This window comes from Oryza sativa, chromosome 7 (assembly GCF_034140825.1).
Source record: "Oryza sativa Japonica Group chromosome 7, ASM3414082v1".
In the NCBI taxonomy this organism is placed as follows: domain Eukaryota; kingdom Viridiplantae; phylum Streptophyta; class Magnoliopsida; order Poales; family Poaceae; genus Oryza; species Oryza sativa.
The window spans coordinates 311,464-333,180 of record NC_089041.1 but is presented as its reverse complement, the minus strand read 5'-3'; the positions used below and the strand labels follow the sequence as shown (position 1 = coordinate 333,180).

Sequence of the window (21,717 nt, the reverse complement as noted above, 5' to 3'; positions counted from 1 at the left end):
CGTGAGTATCATGCTTGCTTGTGCATTGCAACGACGCGACGGAGGGAGAGGGATTCGACCACTGTTTGTTGCGCAAACTAATTAACCATCCCACTAGCCCGCGCATTTGTGGTTGTAATCAAACAGACAGTTCATATAACTTAACAAACTGCAACTGGACCGTCTAGAGGGTCAGTAAGACCATCGGACTAGCGAACCGATAACTCGACTGGTATATCCACTAATCCAGGTTTAATAACTATGACTGAGAATGTAAACTGAATTCACTAAAAATCACATATATTTTTGAAATGACAAAACTGTCAATATCCTAGATATGGGATGCCCTGTACATGTGTAACTAGATCGCACGGGGCCATCATATGCCAAGTCTTGTAAGGAAACAAACCCTGTGCATATGGCAAAAGTTCTAAATAGATAAGGAATGAGTCCCAATATAAGAAAAGAAATACATAGTCCAATTTATGCTTGATCAAGACTATTTGGATTGTATCCATATTTACCTCTGACGGAGCGGGAGGCTCCTCACCGGGAGACCGCGCAGGCCTCCCTTTGCAGGTTCGGCCGGGGACCCTGGGTGAGATTCTAAGCTCCTAGTTTGTGGAAGGTTCGCGAGAGTGGAAGAAGCACACAAGACACGGGCGATGTATACAGGTTCGGGCCACTGAGAAGCGTAATACCCTACTCCTGTGTTTTTGGTGGATCTGTGTATGAAGAAACTACAAAGAGCTGGAGAGCTAGAGAACTCTAACTCTCCCCCTCCTCCTTCTTTTTCTCTTTTCGTCCTGGATCCGAATCCCCCTTTCTAAGTGGGCAAGGTCCTCCTTTTATCTTTCAAGGGGATACCACATGCACCATCTCTCTTTCTTTTTTGTGGGGACTTCTTCTATCTTTTCATAAATGGACGGAGATTTGTATGGTTGCCGTCCGAATGATCTTCTGATGGGACGGCCCATACCTACCTCCACTTCCGCCGGAGGCAGGCGCGACGTGGGATCATGGCTGTCTGCTGACGACATGACCAGTGTCTGACCGGTCACAAATCGGTCATTCTTGTCCATCACGCGTCAGTTTAGCAATCTGCATGTTCGCCCTTCTTCATACAATATCTTGCCTGTAATGGTTAGGATGAAGCCTGGCATATACCTGACCGGGATCAACGTGCCATCTCCAGGAGGTAACACGCTGGCTCCGGCTTAGGGACGGGTGCTTGGAGGCGCTCATCCTGACGGGATGGGGCGAGGCGTGTGTCAGACCGCCTGTCGCCACCTAACCCACGATCTGGTCTGTGACTGATCACAGACCGGATAAACGAGCGCGCTGCACTGCGTTACATGCGGCGTGACGCGCTTGTCCCAATCGCAATGAATGCGGTTAGGTGAGCCCCGCTGTGCTCACCTAACCTATACACGCGGCGCCAAACCCACAAGGGGTCGGGGCGCCTCAGCCCCCGGGGCCGGAACGGAAGCGGTCCGACCCCTCGGGGAGACAAAGAGGGGGGCGGCCACATCACCCTCGGGCCCGCCCCCCCCCCCCCCCCGAGGGGGTCAGGCCCCGTGGGTGATTGCTCCTGCCCAAGCCTCTAGTCATAATACTCCCGGTCCCATGTCACCGACAGTAGCCCCCGGCGTTATGCCAGGGCGATCGCCCTCCTCAAGGGAAGCGGTCGGGCATAACGCCACTTTCAAAAGCCTGGTGACAGGTGGGACCGGTCTCCATAGTTGGGCAGAAACCCAACGGTCGCAAATCACGCACTCCGGCAACGGTAACTCGACTGTCAATAATGAGCGGCCTCTTCAAGGCTGCCACATTACTTGAGTAGCACATGAATCGGGATGAGCCGGTTCGTTTTGCCTGGAGAAATGGTGATGGCGCTTCGGTTGGCGAGCGTAATTAACGCGCGCACGATATGTTCTATCTCGACTGCCACAACCGCATATCCACCTCATGCGCCGCAAGCGGGCGAATGGGATTAGTGGAAGCGTGGGCGCGAGAAACGAGGGAGCGAAATAGTGGGCGCGAGAAGCGAGGAGCCGGGCACAGCGTTGGCAAGGGTATAAAGAGACCGAGGAAGAGATTTGCTGCCTTCCTTTCGCCATTATTCCCCTTGTCTTCGCCGCTTGCACCCTAACTCCTTCTTTCCTGTGCCCTACCTTCGCCACACGCGCTCGCTCTCAATCTTCTCTTCCTCCGGCGTCATGGCACGGGGCTCCGCTCTGCTCGATGGTAGCGTACTGCCGCCTTCCCGCATCGTGAGCGAGAGGCAGGCCGGGCTGCCGCGCCGCTTCATGCCGGAATCTGCCACCGGCCGGGAGATAGTCACGCTGAGCGAGGGACGCCCGGCGCCAAGCTACCCGGGGCGGTCCGTCTTCTTCCTCCCTTTTGCAATGGCAGGGCTGGTTCCGCCATTTTCTTCTTTCTTCATGGATGTTCTGGAGTTTTACGATCTCCAGATGGCGCATCTCACCCCCAACGCGGTAATGATATTGGCCATCTTCGCGCACCTGTGCGAGATGTTCATCAGGGTGCGCCCATCCCTTCGGCTGTTCCGGTGGTTCTTCACCGTTCAGTCGGTGTCGCCGCCGTCGGTGGTTGGTGGCTGCTACTTCCAGCCGCGGGGGCCGGTGCTGAACCGCTACATCCCCTGCGTCCTCCGCAAGAAGTGGGATGACTAGAAGAGCGACTGGTTCTACACCCCCGTCGCCGACGAAGCGCGCCTCCGACTTCCGAGCCAGCCCCCGGCGCAGGCCTCCAGCTGGCGGGCGCCGGTAGATCTGGGGGATGGCTATGACGCCGTCCTCGACCGCCTGGCGGGCCTGCGATCCCAGGGGCTCACAGGGGCCATGGTGTATGGCGACTACCTCCGTCGCCGGATTGCGCCACTCCAGCGGCGCGCCTGGGGCGCCTGGGAGTACACCGGGTCCGAAGACTACATGAGGACCCACCAGGGAGTCAGATGGGACTGGGCTCCTGAGGACTTCAAGATAGTGGTCCAACGGGTGCTGAATCTCAGCTCCGTGGAGGCATCCCTCATTCCCCAAGGAGTCCTCCCCCTCTGCAGCGATCCAGACCGCGCCTCCATCCTGACCATCATGATGGCGGTCGGGGCCTCAGAGGAGCGAGCTCCTAAGGGCCACGACGGCGCGGGCGGGAGCCGCAGGGGGGAACAATCTACCCCGGGAGGGGGTCGTGCTTCTGGGCCCCGCGACGGGGGCCCGGGGAGCAGCCGCCCTGCCGACGCTCGGGGGAAGAGGAAGCAGGGAGGAACACCTCCCCCATCTCCTCCCGAGGGGGCGGGGTGGTGCGTGCCAGCAGCAGGCGCCCGGAGGGGGCCGCGCCGACGTCGCAGCCCGAGGGGGAGCGAAAGAAGAAGCGGCTCCGCAAGATGGGGGGGACAGAACCATCCCGGGGAAACCTCATTTCCCCTCCAAGGTGGTCGTTTAACCGACCCCCTCGCAGGTTCGTCCCACGCCCATCGTGGCTGTATTCATTCTCTCAACGCGAGTTTTCACTCACCCATCTTGTTCGTCTTCTGGTCTTTCTTCTGCTTCAGCGAGATCCCGTCGCGTCCCTCCCGCCATTCCAAGTCCGGCCAGTCTGAGGCCGATGATCCGGCGACCGCAGAGGCACGGAGGCGGGAATCTGACCGGCGAGAAGCCGCGGATCGCCTACGGGAAGCCGAGGAGGCCGCCCGGGAGGCCGCCCGGGCTCGCCAGGCTGAGGAAACCGCTCGGGAGGAGGCCGCCCGGGCTCGCCAGGCCGAGGAAGCCGCTCGGGAGGAGGCCGGATTTCGCCAGGACGAGGCGATGGCGACTTCCGAGGCAGCTCGCGACGAGGCCGCGGGCGCGTCGCTTGGGCCCACTCCCTCGGGCGATGCTCAGGCGACGACTTCCGGGGCAGCTGGCGACGAGGCCGCGGGCGCATCGCTTGGGCCCACTCCCTCGGGCGACGCTCAGGACCAACCAGGTCCGGGGGACATCCCCGAGTCCGGCACGTCCGTCGGCGGGCCGAGCCGCGCGGTGTCCTCTCCAAGGCGGCTTTTCCCCACGCCTTCTGTTGCCCCACTGAGCGCAGAGCCCCTTCTGCAGGCCTTGGCCACCGCAAACACCACGGTGTTGGACGGGTTAAGTGCCCAGGTGGAGGCCCTGCAAGCAGAGCGGGCGGAGCTCGACGCCGCATGGGCGCGTGTCGAAGAGGGGCGACGCTCGGTGGAGGCCATGGTGGAGGTGGGCCGCAAGGCACACCGCCGGCACGTCTCAGAGCTTGAAGCCCGTCAGAAGGTGCTGGCGGAGATCGCCAAGGAGGTGGAGGAGGAGCGGGGAGCTGCCCTCATCGCCACTACCGTGATGACCGAGGCGCAGGACACCCTCCGCCTTCAATACGGGAGCTGGGAGGCGGAGCTAGGGAAGAAGCTCGACGCCGCCCAGGGGGTCCTTGACGCTGCCGCTGCCCGAGAGCGGCGGGCGGCGGAGACCGAAGTGGCGTCCCGGCGGCGTGAAGAGGCCCTTAAGGCGCGTGCCATGGCGCTGGAAGAGCGCGCCTGCGTCGTGGAGAGGGACCTGGCGGACCGCGAGGCCGCCGTCACCATCCGGGAGGCAACGCTGGCGGTGCACGAGGCCGCGTGCGCCGAAGAGGAGTCCGCACTCCGCCTCCGCGAGGACGCGCTCACCGAGCGGGAACGTGCTCTCGAGGAGGCCGAGGCCGCGGCGCGACGGCTGGCGGACAGCCTGTCCCTCTGTGAGGCAGCGCGGGAAGAGCAGGCGCGCCGTAATCTGGAAGGTGCCCGCGCCGAGAGGGCCGTACTGAACCAGCGGGCCGCTGAGCTCGAGGCGCGGGCGAAGGAGCTGGACGCGAGGGCGCACAGCGGCGGGGCGGCCGCGGGCGAAAGCGACTTAGCCTCCCGCCTCGCAGCTGCCGAACACACCATCGCCGATCTGCAGGGCGCGCTAGACTCGTCCGCCGGGGAGGTCGAGGCCCTCCGCTTGGCAGGCGAGGTAGGGCCCGGCATGCTTCGGGACGCCGTCTCCCGTCTAGACTGCGCCGGCCGGCAGGTGGGCCTCTGGGGCGGGCGGACTGTGAAGTACGCCGCCAACCAGGGGGGCCTCGCCCAGCGCCCCTCGGAGATGGCCGGGACTCTCCAACGGCTCCCCGAGGAGCTCGAGAGGACGATTAAGTCATCCTCGAGGGACCTCGCCCGAGGAGCGGTGGAGCTTGTACTGGCGAGCTACCAGGCCAGGGATCCCGACTTCTCTCCATGGACGGCGCTGGACGAGTTCCCTCCCGGGACCGAGGACGGCGCGCGCGCGCAGGTCCGGGACGCCGCCGACCACATCGTCCAGAGCTTCGAGGGTTCGGCCCCTCGGCTCGCGTTCGCCCTCAACTCCGACGAGGAGGACGATGACGGCGGAGTGGGCGGCAGTGGCGACGAGGCTGGCGACCCGGGCGCATCGGATTGAGCCCCCAGGCCCCCGCCAATCTTCAGTTTTTTCTTCTTTTCTTTCTTCTAAGGCCTTCGGGCCTCTTTTTTTGTATAGATTAACTTAATTTGCAATCAAAAATGAAGAAATTTTTTGTGTCAATTTCATTTTGCTATGTGTATGAGATGAGGATGATCTGTGCCGTGGTCCTTTTGTGTCTTAGCTTGATTAAGGGCTCATGCCCAGGTTCCAGTCCTCAAAAGGCGCGGGTCGGGGCTAGTGCCTGGGGAGATCCACGTGTCGAGACTGGCCAGGCCGGGAGCGTGGTGACCGAGGGTTATGGGTGACCCGATTGTGGGTTTTTGCCGATTCCCCCCCGGAGTTCACCACGCCCCGGGGCACGGCTCGGTTCTGGGCCCCGTTTGGCGATTTTAGCCGACCCGAGCCCCCGAGGGCAGGATTGAACACGAGTGACCTATTTCAAGTCAAGATTCTTCAAAAGGAAATAACAGCACAGATACAGCCTTTAGGAAATTGAAACTGCTTTTATTGAAATACAGATATAAGAGAAATAAAAATATGCATGTGTGGTAGCCCCCGGCCAACCCTGCACGCCCGAGGGGGGTGCGGGGTTGGCCCAAGCCCGAAACCTGACACCCGATCCCCCTTTAGGGGTAGAAGCGACGAAGGTGTTCGATGTTCCACGGGTTAGGCAGCTCTGTGCCGTCGCCCGTGGCCAGCCGAACGGAGCCCGGCCGGGGGACGCCGATCACTCGATACGGACCCTCCCACATTGGTGAGAGCTTGCTCAATCCAGCACGCGTTTGGACGCGGCGTAGGACGAGGTCGTCGACGTAGAGTGATCGGGCCCGGACGTGGCGCTGATGGTAGCGCCGCAGGCTCTGCTGGTAGCGCGCGGCTCGAAGGGCCGCGCGCCGCCTTCGCTCTTCCAAGTAGTCGAGGTCATCTCTGCGAAGCTGATCTTGATCAGCCTCGCAGTACATGGTGGCCCGAGGAGACCTCAAGGTGAGCTCGGATGGGAGAACCGCTTCCGCGCCGTAGACGAGGAAGAAAGGCGTTTCCCCGGTCGCTCGGCTTGGTGTGGTTCGGTTTGCCCAGAGCACCGCTGGCAACTCCTCAATCCACGAATCGCCGTGCTTCTTGAGGATGTTGAAGGTCTTGGTTTTAAGGCCTCTGAGGATTTCTGCATTGGCGCGCTCCACTTGGCCATTGCTTCTGGGGTGGGCAGGTGAGGCGAAGCAGAGCTTGATGCCCATGTCTTCGCAGTAGTCACCGAAAAGTTCACTAGTAAATTGGGTGCCGTTATCCGTAATAATACGGTTAGGCACTCCAAACCGGGCTGTGATGCCCTTAATGAATTTAAGTGCGGAGTGCTTATCGATCTTGACGACCGGATAAGCCTCGGGCCACTTAGTGAACTTGTCGATCGCGACATACAGATACTCAAACCCGCCCGGGGCCCGCCTAAACGGCCCGAGGATATCGAGCCCCCAGACAGCAAATGGCCATGAAAGTGGTATGATCTGCAGGGCCTGGGCCGACTGATGGATTTGCTTGGCGTGGAATTGACACGCTCTGCACTGTCGGACCAGGTCGACCGCATCATTGAGAGCTGTCGGCCAATAGAAACCCTGGCGAAAGGCTTTGCCAACCAAGGTGCGCGAGGCGGAGTGGGCTCCGCATTCGCCTTCATGGATATCGGCGAGAAGCTCGACGCCTTGTTCCCGAGGAATGCACTTCAGGAGGATTCCGTTAGCCGCGCGCCGATAGAGGGTCCCTTCTACCAGCACGTAGCGTTTGGAGATGCGCTGGACGCGTTCACTCCCTTCGCGGTCCTCGGGTAGAGTCTTATCTGTGAGGTATGCTTGGATCTCAGCGATCCAAGCAATCAATCTAAGGGAGCTGGGAGCGCTCCCCTCGGGTCCCGAGGCCTGGACTCCGACGGGCCTCGGGGGCCGGTCAGGCGCGTCCGTCTCCCCTAAGGGGTCGGGTCGCGCCGACGGCTGGGTAAGCCTTTCTTCAAAGGCGCCCGGTGGGGTCTGGGCTCGCGAGGAAGCGAGCCGTGAGAGTTCGTCGGCAATCGTGTTATCCCGCCTGGGCACGTGCCGAAGCTCTATCCCGTCAAAATGGCGCTCCATACGCCGTACCTGGCGCACGTAAGCGTCCATCTGCGGGTCAGAGCACCGGTACTCCTTACAGACCTGGTTAACGACCAGCTGGGAGTCGCCTAACACCAGGAGGCGGCGGATCCCCAGTCCAGCTGCCACCCTGAGTCCCGCAAGGAGTCCCTCGTACTCTGCCATATTATTGGTCGCCCGAAAGTCAAGGCGAACCAGGTATCTGAGGACGTCTCCGCTCGGCGAGGTCAACGTGACCCCGCACCGGCGCCCTGAAGAGACAGGGAGCCGTCGAACTGCATCACCCAGTGGGCGGTGTGAGGCAGCTGCGAGGGGTCGGAGCTGGCCTCGGGGACTGAGACGGGCTCGGGAGCTGGGGTCCACTCTGCCACAAAATCGGCAAGGGCCTGGCTCTTGATAGCGTGGCGTGGTTCAAAGTGCAAATCAAACTCAGAAAGTTCGATTGCCCATTTTACCACCCGTCCAGTACCCTCTCGATTATGCAAGATTTGACCGAGGGGGTAAGACGTAACCACCGTGACCCGATGCGCCTGGAAATAATGGCGCAGTTTTCTCGAAGCCATCAGGATAGCGTAAAGCATCTTTTGGGCCTGAGGGTATCGGGTCTTGGCGTCCCGGAGGGCCTCACTAACAAAGTAGACGGGCCGCTGCACCTTTCGGTGGGGCCAATCCTCTTTGCTAGGGGCCGCATCCCTGGGGCGCTCTTCGTCCAAGCGGCCTCGCGGGACGCACTCGTCTTCTGTGCCGACGACCTCGGGGTCGGAGGACGACAGGGGCGGCCTTCCCACAGTGGCCTCGGGGCCGTCCTGGGGGTCGGGGGCTCCTAGCGTCGTCGGACAAGCGGGCAAAGGGCCAACTCCGGTCGTCAGGGGCCTTAGGCCACCGTTCGGCTCAGGGGCCTCTTCTCCCTGCTCTCTCCCGGGTCGAGTCGGCACAGGATTAGCCTCGGGGTCAGAGGGTGATAGGTGCGGCCTTCCCGCAGTGGCCGCCGGGCCATCCTGGGGGTCGGGGGCACCTGGCACCGTCTGACAAGCGGGCAGAGGGCCAGCTCCGGTCGTCGGGGGCCTTGGGCCACCGTTCGGCTCGGGGGCCTCTCCTCCCTGCTCTCTCCCGGGCCAAGCCAGCACAGGGTGGGGATGCGCGGAATGAGGATTATCCTCATCGCGCTCCACAACCAATGCTGCACTAACTACTTGCGGAGTCGCCGCTAAGTAGAGTAGCAAGGGCTCATTTGGCTCCGGGGCGACCAGAACTGGGGGAGAGCTGAGATACGCCTTCAACTGAGTGAGGGCACGTTCAGCTTCCTCCGTCCAAGTAAACGGCCCGGAGCGTTTGAGGAGCTTGAATAAGGGTAGCGCCTTCTCTCCCAGCCTTGATATGAACCGACTTAGGGCGGCCATGCAACCGGTGACGCATTGCACATCCCTAAGATTGCTGGGGGGCGCATCCGCTCTATAGCTCGTATCTTCTCGGGGTTGGCCTCGATGCCTCGGGCAGAGACCAAGAACCCGAGAAGCTTGCCCGCAGGTACACCGAACACGCACTTATCGGGGTTCAGTTTTATGCGGGCGGAGCGGAGACTCTCAAAAGTTTCCGCTAGATCTGAGAGTAAGGTCTCTTGGTTGCGCGTCTTTACAACCAAGTCATCGACATAAGCCTCAACATTACGTCCTATTTGGCTACCCAAAGAAATTTGAGTAGTACGTTGAAAAGTAGGACCTGCATTCTTTAACCCAAAGGGCATTGTCGTATAACAATAAGTTCCTATGGGGGTAATGAACGCAGTTTTTTCCTCATCCTCCCTAGCCATGCGAATCTGATGGTAACCAGAGTATGTATCTAGAAAACACAAAAGGTCGCACCCCGCGGTGGAGTCGACAATCTGATCTATGCGAGGCAGGAGGTAAGGGTCCTTAGGACATGCCTTGTTAAGGTCGGTGTAGTCGATGCACATCCGAAGCTTGCCGTTCGCCTTGGGAACGACCACCGGGTTCGCCAGCCACTCCGGATGGATGACCTCGCGGATGAATCCGGCCTCCAGAAGTCGCGCCACCTCCTCGCGGATGAAGGCTTGACGTTCCGGGGCTTGCCGCCGCACTTTCTATCGGACCGGCCTTGCGCCCGGCCGCACGGCGAGACGGTGCTCAATCACCTCCCTGGGGACCCCGGGCATATCCGCCGGTCTCCATGCGAAGACGTCAGCGTTTGCCCGCAGGAAGGAGACGAGCGCGTCTTCCTATTTGCCGTCCAGAAGACCACCGATCCGTGTGGTCTTGGACGGGCCGTCGCCCAGGGCAACCTCCTTGACCGGGACCTCGTCGCATGTGATCATTCGCTGCCTCGGGGCGGCGGGGACGGAGGTGCCAAGCCTCTCGTCGCCACCCTCGGGCTTGGACGCGGCGGAGAGGTGGTCCGCGCGCTGCTCCATACAAGCGAGCGCGACTTTGAGGTCGCCATGGACAGAGATGGGGCCACCGGGGCCCGGCATCTTCATCTGGAGGTAGGCATAGTGGACCGCCGCCATGAACTTCACCAACGCGGGCCTCCCCAGGACCGCGTTGTAGGGCAGACTGAGGTCCGCCACATCAAAGTTCACCCGTTCCGTGCGGAAGTTGGCGGATCCACCGAAGGTGACCGGGAGGTCGATATGACCTAGCAGCCAAGTGTGACCTGGCGTCACACCGATAATCGGCTGGGACGGCCGGAGCACCATCCCCGGGGCCTTGATGGTGTCAAAGGCTGCGGGGGAAAGGATGTTGAGGGCTGCTCCTCCATCAATGAGGACACGCCCCAGCTTCGCGTTGCAAACAGTGGGGGAAACCACCATTGCAATCTGTCCTCCCCGGGCAACGCACGGTGGGTGGTCGGTCTGGTCGAAGGTGAGGGTAACCTCTGACCACCGCGCCCGGCGCGTCGCCTCATGAGTAGGGGCCGCGGCCAGAAGCTCTCGCTTCATGGCCTTGAGGCTCCGGCGAGAAACGTGAGCACACGCTCCCCCATCGACGGTGGCAATGGTGGCCCCAGGCTCTTGGAAGCCTAGGTCATCATCGCCGTCATCAATGTCCTCGGCGGGGGCCTTCTGCTTGGCCTCACTTCGCCGATTGCCGGAAGGAACCGCCGGGGACTTGCCTTCTCGGCGCTCCTGCCTCCTCTCCTCCTCCTACTTCCTCGTCCGCTCAGCCAAACTTTTGACTGCGCGGCAGTCCGCGAGGTCGTGAAGGGAGGTGTTGTGGACGGTGCACCGCTTGCCGGTTGGGCGCTCCCTGCTAGGAGCGCTGGCCTTCTTCTTTTTGTCGCTCGCAGGCCTCCCCTTTCGGGTGGCCCGCGAAGCGCCCTCGACGGCGAGGACATGACCCTCGTCGTCGGAATGGGCTGACCTCTTCTTCCTCCTCCTGTCACGCCGCCCTGTCTGAGCAGCGGATCCGGGGGCGGCCGAAGCTGCCACACCGGAACCGGAGGGGTTCCAGGTCCATGCCTCCTCCTTACGAGCCACTCGGTCCGCGAGCTGAAAAAGCTCCGCGGTAGTCGGGGGCTCTTTGGAGGCGATCTTTTCGAGCATGCGGTTGTGCCGCACACCCCCCCTGAACGCGTAGATCACCGCGTGTGCAGGGATGCATGGTATGGTGTTGCGGACTTGGCAGAACCGCTGAATGTACGAGCGAAGTGACTCATCATCCCTTCGCTGTACTGCGTGCAAGTCCGCTTCCCCTACCTGGCGCGCCAGATGACGGAGCGGGAGGCTCCTCACCGGGAGACCGCGCAGGCCTCCCTTTGCAGGTTCGGCCGGGGACCCTGGGTGAGATTCTAAGCTCCTAGTTTGTGGAAGGTTCGCGAGAGTGGAAGAAGCACACAAGACACGGGCGATGTATACAGGTTCGGGCCGCTGAGAAGCGTAATACCCTACTCCTGTGTTTTTGGTGGATCTGTGTATGAAGAAGCTACAAAGAGCTGGAGAGCTAGAGAACTCTAACTCTCCCCCTCCTCCTTCTTTTTCTCTTTTCGTCCTGGATCCGAATCCCCCTTTCTAAGTGGGTAAGGTCCTCCTTTTATCTTTCAAGGGGATACCACATGCACCATCTCTCTTTCTTTTTTGTGGGGACTTCTCCTATCTTTTCATAAATGGACGGAGATTTGTATGGTTGCCGTCCGAATGATCTTCTGATGGGACGGCCCATACCTACCTCCACTTCCGCCGGAGGCAGGCGCGACGTGGGATCATGGCTGTCTGCTGACGACATGACCAGTGTCTGACCGGTCACAAATCGGTCATTCTTGTCCATCACGCGTCAGTTTAGCAATCTGCATGTTCGCCCTTCTTCATACAATATCTTGCCTGTAATGGTTAGGATGAAGCCTGGCATATACCTGACCGGGATCAACGTGCCATCTCCAGGAGGTAACACGCTGGCTCCGGCTTAGGGACGGGTGCTTGGAGGCGCTCATCCTGACGGGATGGGGCGAGGCGTGTGTCAGACCGCCTGTCGCCACCTAACCCACGATCTGGTCTGTGACTGATCACAGACCGGATAAACGAGCGCGCTGCACTGCGTTACATGCGGCGTGACGCGCTTGTCCCAATCGCAATGAATGCGGTTAGGTGAGCCCCGCTGCGCTCACCTAACCTATACACGCGGCGCCAAACCCACAAGGGGTCGGGGCGCCTCAGCCCCCGGGGCCGGAACGGAAGCGGTCCGACCCCTCGGGGAGACAAAGAGGGGGGCGGCCACATCACCCTCGGGCCCGCCCCCCCCCCCCCCCCCCCCCCCCCCGAGGGGGTCAGGCCCCGTGGGTGATTGCTCCTGCCCAAGCCTCTAGTCATAATACTCCCGGTCCCATGTCACCGACAACCTCCCTGGTTTTAATTGGACAAGGGACACTTGGGGGTGGGGGGTTATAAATATAAGACCCTAGACGGGACAAGACAAGCATAATGCAAAAGACAATAACCCAAGAGAGATACAAATCGATATAAGCCACCCTCGATCTCGCGAGTCAATACGTGACGAAACTGACTATAGGTAATTGTCGAGCCCAAGATTTACACCGATATACTGCCAAACTAGATTAGGTATTCATCCCTATACTTCTCATGAGAGATTGATATATAATGGCAACACCCATCCAATAGGAGTAGAGCTATTACCCATGATCAGAGGGTCTAAACCCACACAAAAATCTCCGTCTCCCTTCTCTCTTTACATATTTGTCTGCATCCTCGTATCAGCTGATCCATATGTCCTTCAAATTAAAAAACCACATAGGGATGGAGATCGGGGTACAACCTGTCGATAATAACATGCTAGGTAAGGGGCGCTGGTATTCAAAGGATTTGCAAAGAGATGGCTTCAAGTAGTGGATCTTTCAACGAGGGGATACTTCGACTACTTCGGATCTAAGAAATATGACCCGATTGAAGTATGTTCCCCTTTCACTGGCCTGGAGATCATGAGGAAGAGAGGGGGAGAAATGGAAAGACGAAGAAGAGAGTAGTATGGAGAAAGAATATAGAGTGTATGACATGTGGGTCCCACATGCGGTCAATATGCCACGTCAACAAAAAGGTGCTTTTCAAACCAGCTAAGAAGTCTATTTGCACCGAATTCTAAGAGATGGTGGAGACGTTATATCCGGTTTTATGGTTGAGGGAGGAGATTAAATCACGAGCAAACGATAAGGGAGGGAAAGTATAGTCCTCCCTGTGTGCAAGTGCAAGCACAAGCACAAGCACAAGCACAATCTCCTCCGTTGCACTTTCCGGCCCACAATGTAAATCGCACATGTCGTTAGGTTTTCATTATGGGCCGAGCGGCCCAGTTAGAGGAGCGGGGGCGGCGCGTTGGCTTGGGTCCCACTCCCACCGAAAATTTCAATTCTCCCTCCCTCTCTCTCTCTCTCTTGTGTCGCTCCATTCCCAAATCCAAATCCAAAATCCAAAATCCTCTCCTCCTCTTCTCCCCGCCGCCTCCGCCGCCGCTCGCCCTAGCCCTAGATCCGCTCGCCGGCCATGTCCACGCGCGCCACTCGCCCCGGGATGCTCCACCAGAAGGAGAACGCCGCCGACGCGCAGGCCGGCAAGCGCCAGCGCACGGCCGCCGGGTCCGCCGCCCGCGCCCCGCTCTCCGCCAACGCCGCTCCGCCCGCCCCTGACCCCGCCATCGAGTTCGCCGGGAGGGACGATGTCGACGCCCTCCTCAACGAGAAGATGAAGGGCAAGAACAAGATGGACTACAAGGTCAAGGATTTTTCTCCTCCCCATTTCTTCTTCTTTTCCCCCCACACCCTAATTTACGGACAGACTTACTATTGCTAGATCAGTATTTCCCCCCATAGTCGTTTCTTATGGATCTTGGCCTTATGCGTGGCTTGCTACTGCGGATTGGAATATTTTTTACCTCTTTCCTAAATACTGTACTAAGTAAATACTAGTACATAGCCGGTGTTCCTTCCCGGCTGTCAAAATTGATGCATGTTATGTTCTCTACCTTAAAATGTTTAAACAACTTAAGCCACGCCCAGAGTTCCAACCAGAGGATTCGACAACACTACAGTGGCAGTAACCCTACTGAACTACCTGTAACAATTGGTTAGGTTAGAGGCTGTGTCATATGTTATGTTGGCTACTCAGTAATTTGGATAAGTCATTTCTGTATGCTCACACCAAAAGGACTAGCTAGAGCAAATACAAAACCCTCAAACAGTCTGAGACAAACAACTGTCTAATTTTCACAATGGATAATCCTGAGCACCATGTTGCTCCAAGGACCTGAACCGCAAATGTGTCCACTGAACTATATAAAATTGGACAGCGTCCTTCCACCGCCTCGGTGAAAAGATGTTCTTTTCGACTTAGTAGTTGAAATTTTGAATGTTACTTTGCCGCTTGGTTTGCTACCTTGAATGACTCATCATCTGTGTTTAGTTGTTTACACTGGCTGATATTTTCTTTTCCCATGCTGTGATTGTTTCTGCAGGGGAAGAGCGAGCAAATGATGGAATACATAAAAAAGCTACGGGCTTGCATCAAGTGGCTGCTAGAGAGGGAGGATACAAACCTGGCTGAGATTGGGAAGCTCAATGGTCTACTTGAGGCGGCAGAGAAACATCACTCTGAGATTGGTACCACCCTTTCATTTCATATCATGACACTTTGTGCGCTTGTTGATTCTACTGACTGAATCTATGCTATGTCATCTAGTGGCTCAGCTGAAAAGTGCAATAGAAGAATCAAAGGCAATAAATGAGGAGCTTCAGAGACAGTATGCTTCTTTAGAGGAGAATCTAAAGAGAGTGGAGGCTGAGAAACTGGTGGGTGACTCGTGCGTCTGGTTAAGTTCCCTCTTATTGCTCCAGGAGTGTTCTATGATTAACAAATTTTTGAAATGTAGGATGCCCTTAGGTCTTATGGAGATGAAAAGGAAGCAAGGATTGCTGTTGAGGCTTCCCGAAATGAGCATTTGGAAGATCTTAGAAGGATTAAGTTGGAGGAAAAACGCCTTAATGATCAGGTCTTACTTTCTTTCTAGAAAAGCTTATGTGGTTAATAAATAACTCTGCACTTTCCATTCACTACAGATTATGCTTTGACTGTGTTTTGGCTCCTTTAGATCAAGATGCTTCAGGACACAAATAAGAGGCTTCAAGAATACAACACTAGTTTGCAGCAGTATAACAGCAACCTCCAGGCAGATGCAACGAAGAATGGTGAAACAATAGCAAAGCTGCAGAAAGAGAAGAACACTATGGTAGAAACAATGAATGGTTTGAAGGACCATGCTAACTCTGTAAAGATGCAGCTAGATTTGGCAAAGGTATGATCTTAGTCCCGGCCTTTCAGTACAAACATCTGTTCATCTTAAATTATACTGCTGTATTGCATTGATTCCGTGGTGATAAACAACGCCTCTATTCCATGCAGTCTTCCCAAAATGAAGCTCTAAAACAAAAGACCGACTTGCTAAAGGAAGTTGATAATCTCAGGGGTGAACTCCAGCAAGTAAGGGATGACCGTGATCATAAATTAGCTGAAATACATTCCTTGTTGGCCGATGTAAGTACATACAAGGAAATGACTGGAAAGTCGGTAGCAGAATTGGATAATGCCATGACAAGAAGTACTGCCCTTGAGGTATGCTCCTGTGCTGTAATTGATTCAATGTCTAATTACTGCTATCAGTGTAGCTAATGTATTTTCAATATAGGAAACATGTTCGTCCCAAGCAGAGAGAATTAAAACATTGGAGCTGCAGCTTGCATCAGCTAACGAAAAGTTAAAGGTGCATACTGAAAGCCTCTTTGTTTCAATATATTATATCCACAAGCACTTAAGGACTTGCTATTTTATTTAATTATGTAGAGATCTGATTTGACTACTATGGAGACGATGACTGAGTATGAGAAGCAAAAAAGAATGTTGGAGGATCTGCAATTACGACTCGAAGAAGCTGAGCAACAAATTTTGGACGGAGAGAATTTGCGGAAAAGACTCCATAATACAATACTCGTACTGTCTCTTAAACTGTTCTTGGTCTTTTGTGTTTCTAGTGTTGTTGCTAAGACTCTTGCATTGCAGGAGCTTAAGGGAAACATTCGAGTATTCTGTAGGGTGCGACCTTTATTGCCAAATGAATCAGGAGCTGTTGCTTATCCAAAGAGTGGAGAAAACTTAGGTCGTGGCATTGAGTTGACACATAATGGTATAGTAACACTTACTGCGATCCTTCTGTGTTTTTTACTTTCATGTCTGCACCTCTTGGAAGATTTATCTCATTCCAGTAAATCTTCATTTTTCTTCACAGCTCAAATGTATTCTTTCACATTTGACAAAGTATTTGAGCAGTCGGCATCACAAGAAGATGTGTTCATTGAGATTTCCCAACTCATCCAAAGCGCCCTTGATGGCTACAAGGTAACATTTACTTGTTGCTGTGTTTTGAGAAGTGCAAGAGCACAACCTCGCTATAGGAGAGGGAAAAAAGTTTGTCCATAAAAGTTAGTATTTATAATTCGTGCTAACTAATGTGAAAACAACTCAGGTGTGCATATTTGCATATGGCCAAACTGGCTCGGGTAAAACATACACAATGATGGGAAATCCAGAATTGCATGACCAGAAAGGATTAATTCCGAGATCACTTGAACAAATTTTCCAAACAAGCCAGGCTCTTATTTCACAGGGATGGAAATATAAGATGCAGGTGAGTTCTTACCCACTTCAATTGGTCAGTTTGTTTGAGCTAACAAAGGTGCAGGCTTTCTATAGTTGTAACTGTCATGTTTACATTGAACATCTAGGCATCTATGCTGGAAATCTACAATGAAGCCATACGTGATCTGCTAGCCACTAATCGCACAACTGTTCAAGATGGTGGCGCTTCAAAGTACAGTATCAAGCATGATGCCAATGGTAATACCCATGTATCAGATCTCACAATTGTCGATGTATCGAGTATCAATGAAGTTTCTTCTCTCCTCAAGCGGGCTGCTCAGAGCAGGTTACACTCTAGTTCTTCTCATCAGTTTTTCAAATCTTCAATTAAATTCATGAGAACAGAAGAATACAAAGAAGGCAAAGAACCTGGATATAGTTTCTGTGAGCACATAGAAACATAATCAGGTTAGCATAAAGCCTGAAGTGAAGTTAGAAGCATAATTTCAATGAAATGCAATAAGTCAAAAACTAGCTTTATTATGACACCATTTTCAAAATCTTTGTGCTTTACATACTGTTGTGCTATAGAGTGCACAATAATTTAGCTGAATTCTCCAAGAAAGAGTTCCGAATCTGTACCTTAAATTTGCTGCCATACGTTGTACACAGCTTTATTATTTATCTGCAGATCTGTTGGAAGAACACAGATGAACGAAGAATCATCTAGAAGTCATTGTGTGTTCACGCTTCGAATTTTTGGTGTCAATGAGGTATGCGATATCTTCTAATGTAGGTCTTGCTAATGCCTGGTAATTTTTTGTATTCATCATTTGGATTGTTTTCTCTACAGGGAACAGACCAGCAGGTGCAAGGAGTGCTCAATCTAATCGATCTTGCCGGCAGTGAGCGGCTTAACAAGAGCGGTGCCACCGGAGATAGGCTAAAGGAGACACAGGTAATTTGCTATTTCACACCTCAGTTTTTGTTGCATCTAAGGTGTGTACATGGTACAATGCGTAACCACTGTTATGATATAAATTTGCTATTTAGGCTATTAATAAGAGCCTCTCATGCTTGAGCGATGTAATCTTCTCCATTGCAAAGAAAGAGGAGCACGTTCCGTTCAGGAACTCAAAATTAACGTACTTGCTACAGGTAAATTCTAAGCACTCAGCTAAGAATATCTGCAAACTTGTTCTAGTTTCCGTGGCTATAATGTGTGAATGATTTTGTTCCCCTTGGACACAGCCATGCCTTGGAGGAGACTCGAAGACACTTATGTTTGTGAATCTGTCTCCAGAGGTGTCGTCTACAGGGGAGTCAATTTGCTCGCTACGGTTCGCAGCACGGGTGAACTCGTGCGAGATTGGCATCCCTCGTCGTCAAACCCAAGTGCGTAGCTTGGCGCAAGGATGAGTTGGCTTGGACAAAATGAATGTCCATGACTAATTGTATTTGTGTGTTGTTTGAGGGATGCAATGGATCATTTGCATCCCCTCCGTGTGTTGGTTGCTTAGAGGGTGTGTATAATATTCTGATTTGGCATGTGGCTTTGTTGATTGTACGAGCATCGCATTGCATTACATTACAGATAGTACTGTAGTATCTAATTTGTGGCTGCATCAATGTGCAGTGGTAGTAACAAGATGTGAGGTTGGTTGTATTTTATTGGAGAAGTGCCCTGTGTTGTGTTGGGCTGGCTTTGTTTGGATGATAAAGACAGACAAGTAATTGGAATTGAAATGCTCTGTTGCTTTTTAGTACTTACTGAGTATGAAGTTATATTGCATAGCGTAGATGTGAATATGAATATGTGTGTGATGAGGAGGATATATATATATATATATATATATGTATGTATGACAAGTAAAGTGAGAGAAATACAGTACTAGCTAGTACACCAACAGAAACACTAGGCCATCTTTGCCATGACCTCCTGGAGGATGATCTTGGTGTCGGCATAGGAGGAGCCGATCTGGGTGTCGTCCTTGGTGCCGCAGGCCTTCTGGAGGCGCTCGAAGCTGTCGAAGAGGCGGGTGGCGAGGTCGAGCAGCGGGGGGCGCTGGTCGTCGGAGGCGGCGGAGATGAGCTTGTCGAAGTCGAAGTACATGAAGGTGGACTTGAGGCGGAGGTACTTGGTGACGTAGTTGGCCCTGTCGGCGTTGTTGCCCAGCAGGTCCTCCAGCGCCAGCAGGTCGAACGCCGTGCTCCGCAGCCTGTACGCGTGCGCCGCGTAGCTCGGCCCGATGTCGGCTATGTAGATGCCGTTCCTCACGAACGTCCGGCTCCCCGTCTCGCCATTGTTCAGCTCCTCTGCACACACAATATATATATATATATATATATATATATATATATATATATATATATATATATATATATATATATATATTGCAATCACTATATTTATATATTTTGTGTGTGTAATGGTAATTAATTTACTACTCACTGTTGACAATCTTTGGCACCGGCAAAGGGAACTCGGTGAGCCACCACCCATTGTTTGCCGGCTCGTCGTCGGTGGCGGCGCAGGCGGGATGATGCTGGAAGATGGTGGCGGCGGCGGCTGCGAGGCCGACGGAGAGGCAGGCTGATCTCCGTCCGCCAGTGGAGCACGCCGCCACGAGGAGGAGCAGCCTCCGTGGTGTTGGCCGGAGGAGGCGGCTGGTGCTGGCAGTGGCGGCGGTGAGGCCTGCTGATTGGAGATAAGTGGCCATCGAGGATGTGTGTCAGTGTAGCAAGGGAATGAATGGATAGCGCGCGATGCCACGAGAGGATGAGGAAAACCTTCGCCTTTGCAAAAGTGCACCACATAGATATTTCTCTCGGTTTGATGGGGCTGCCTCTCCTAGGGGCCGACAGAATGGCTGCATGAAGGAATTAGTCTAACTTGCCTCCCTCCTCTCTCGCTCTTGATTGAATCGTCTCTCTTAACCGCTAAACCTGGTATAATGCCTCCACCATCTTCTTATTCTGCAGGAGGTGATTCAGTGATTTTGAGTTAGTTTGTTTCGTTTTCCACGCACACACTTCCCGAATACTAAACGGTGTGTTTGTAAAAATTTTCTATACGAAAGTTGCTTTAAAAAATCATATTAATCAATTTTTTAAGTTTAAAATAGTTTATACTCAATTAATCATGTGCTAATGTCTCACCTCGTTTTGTGTATCTTCTCAATCTTCTCTCTTCCTCCTCTCAATCTGGTGCAAACCAAGGCATTTACATGTGGTTAGGGGTGGACAGAAAGCTTGTGGTTCGTTAGCTCACTCGGCTCGTGACAGGCTCGACTTGGCTTGTCTCGTTTGAATTTCCTAACGAGCCGAGCTGGCATCTTAGCTCGTTAGAGATAACGAGCCAGCTCGAGCTGCTCGCGAGCCTTAACGAGCTATGGGGTTACCAGGCCAAGTCAGGTCCACAGCTAACAGCACACATACATTATGGCCCATTGGCCCAATAGACTCATCAAAAAAAACCCTAGTTCACCTCAGCCTGAGACCCTGACTCCCTGTCCACCACCGTCTCGCACATATCGCATTCGCATCGCATCAGCGGCTTGGGCGCTCGGTGCATCTCGGCATCCGCATCTCGGCCATCGCCATCGGCGCTGCGCCACGCCGCCGTGTGAGCGCCATCGCCACCGCGCCAAGCCGCCGCCGCCAACCCCCATCGAGCGCCTGCCGCCGCCGCTCTCCGCCTCTCCCCCAGTGCCCGCCGTCGAGCTCGCCTCCTCCTCGTGGTCCAACCGTGAACTGTCCAAGTGTCGGCGGAGCTGTGAAGGTTGAGTTCATCCCCTCCACCATCGAGCTCCTCTCTGTAGTCGCCGTCGAGCTCAAGCTCGAGCTCGTTTTCTCCGCCGTCAAGCTCCTCCCCTCCTCCCCTAGTTGCAGACTTGAAGTGCAGGCGAGGTTGAGCTGCTTCCTATGCTCGCCGGCTATGTCTCTTGCCCCTAGCTCGTGAGCTTAACGAGCTAGCTCGAGCTTGTTGATGAGCCGAGCCGAGTCAACTCGATATCTATCCCTACATGTGATTCCATTTGTACACGTCAACAAGTTTGACCATGGTTAACTACCCCGTGAGTAGAAACTTTGCAACAATAGAAGAAATCGATTTGTAACTGTTTCGAATTTGGAGGATGCGATTCAGCACAACGCAATAGTGGAAGGAGGCAAAATAGACTTAAGCTATGTTCGATGCCCATTTTACGCGCACGCTTTTTCAAACTGCTAAATGGCGTGTTTTTTTAATATAAAAAGTTTCTATATGAAAGTTGCTTAAAAAATCAAATTAATCTTTTTTAAAAAAATTAGCTAATACTTAATTAATTACGCGCTAATACTGTACCACGGCGAACACAGCCTTAATCCCTGGAAGAATCGTCCACTACTATTAGCTAGTAGTAGAGTTATAGCAGGCCAAACGGGCGGCCCGGCCCAGCACGGCACGACACACTGACGGCACGGCCCACTAGGGCACGGCTCCTGTAGCGGGCCGTGCCGTGCCGGCCCACGTGCCAAGGCCTCGGCCCAAGCACGGCCCAAGGAGGTGCTGGGCCGTGCCAGGCCGGCACGGCTACTGTAGCGGACCGTGGGCTGGTAGCCGACCCACTAGTATATGTGGCCCATAAAAATTAAAATTTGAGGGGAAAAAAAAGAAAAAAGGCAGAAAAAATATAATATAAAGGAAAATATTATAAATATAGGATAAATGTGAGGAAAATTTAGGAAATATATCATAAAATATATGGTACAAATAGGATAAAATGTGGAAAAAAATAAAAAATATGAGAAATATATGGGAAAAATTAGAAAATCGTAGGAAAAATAAATGGGCCGGTGGGCCGTGCCATGCCTGGGCCGTGCCGTGCCGGCACGCTACAGTAAACGTGCCGTGCCGTGCCGGCCCACGGGCTGAGGCATCGGCCCAAACACGGCACGGGATAACGGGCCATGCTGGCACGGCCCATAGGCTGGCGTGCCGTGCCGGGCCTGGGCC

The 21,717-nt window shown here is 54.5% G+C and overlaps 3 protein-coding genes across 3 annotated transcripts; 2 read left to right on the top strand and 1 right to left on the bottom strand.

The window, feature by feature from the left end:
* Positions 1-4,217: 4,217 nt before the first annotated feature.
* LOC136357273 (uncharacterized) lies at positions 4,218-5,649 on the top strand. The gene is made up of 2 exons (XM_066312315.1): positions 4,218-4,799; positions 5,641-5,649. Exons 1-2 carry the CDS (start codon positions 4,218-4,220, stop codon positions 5,647-5,649), a joined length of 591 nt encoding a protein of 196 aa, XP_066168412.1.
* Positions 5,650-13,478: 7,829 nt separating this feature from the next.
* On the top strand, positions 13,479-18,486 carry LOC4342193 (kinesin-like protein KIN-14N). The gene is made up of 16 exons (NM_001421957.1): positions 13,479-13,808; positions 14,548-14,692; positions 14,772-14,881; positions 14,962-15,081; positions 15,181-15,384; positions 15,492-15,701; positions 15,775-15,849; positions 15,930-16,076; positions 16,146-16,269; positions 16,372-16,481; positions 16,609-16,770; positions 16,868-17,067; positions 17,413-17,494; positions 17,575-17,679; positions 17,775-17,879; positions 17,973-18,486. The coding sequence occupies exons 1-16, from the start codon at positions 13,581-13,583 to the stop codon at positions 18,138-18,140; spliced, it is 2,295 nt and encodes a 764-aa protein (NP_001408886.1). The 5' UTR covers positions 13,479-13,580; the 3' UTR covers positions 18,141-18,486.
* Positions 18,456-19,515, bottom strand: LOC4342192 (photosynthetic NDH subunit of lumenal location 3, chloroplastic). Its single transcript, NM_001421958.1, has 2 exons — positions 19,174-19,515; positions 18,456-19,037 (listed from the first exon to the last, which is right to left on the bottom strand). Exons 1-2 carry the CDS (start codon positions 19,439-19,441, stop codon positions 18,637-18,639), a joined length of 669 nt encoding a protein of 222 aa, NP_001408887.1. The 5' UTR covers positions 19,442-19,515; the 3' UTR covers positions 18,456-18,636.
* Between the last annotated feature and the right edge of the window lie 2,202 nt (positions 19,516-21,717).

What these genes read in the sequence shown, in the direction of transcription:
- LOC4342192 (NM_001421958.1), bottom strand. Translation starts at nt 19,441, where the DNA reads ATGGCCACTTATCTCCAATCAGCAGGCCTCACCGCCGCCACTGCCAGC. An exon ending in GGTGCCAAAGATTGTCAACA is followed by an intron (nt 19,038 to 19,173) that starts GTGAGTAGTAAA and finishes TTGTGTGTGCAG; the next exon opens with AGGAGCTGAACAATGGCGAG.
- LOC136357273 (XM_066312315.1), top strand. Translation starts at nt 4,218, where the DNA reads ATGGTGGAGGTGGGCCGCAAGGCACACCGCCGGCACGTCTCAGAGCTT.
- LOC4342193 (NM_001421957.1), top strand. Translation starts at nt 13,581, where the DNA reads ATGTCCACGCGCGCCACTCGCCCCGGGATGCTCCACCAGAAGGAGAAC. An exon ending in CAGCTAACGAAAAGTTAAAG is followed by an intron (nt 15,850 to 15,929) that starts GTGCATACTGAA and finishes TTAATTATGTAG; the next exon opens with AGATCTGATTTGACTACTAT. An exon ending in AATTAACGTACTTGCTACAG is followed by an intron (nt 17,880 to 17,972) that starts GTAAATTCTAAG and finishes CCTTGGACACAG; the next exon opens with CCATGCCTTGGAGGAGACTC.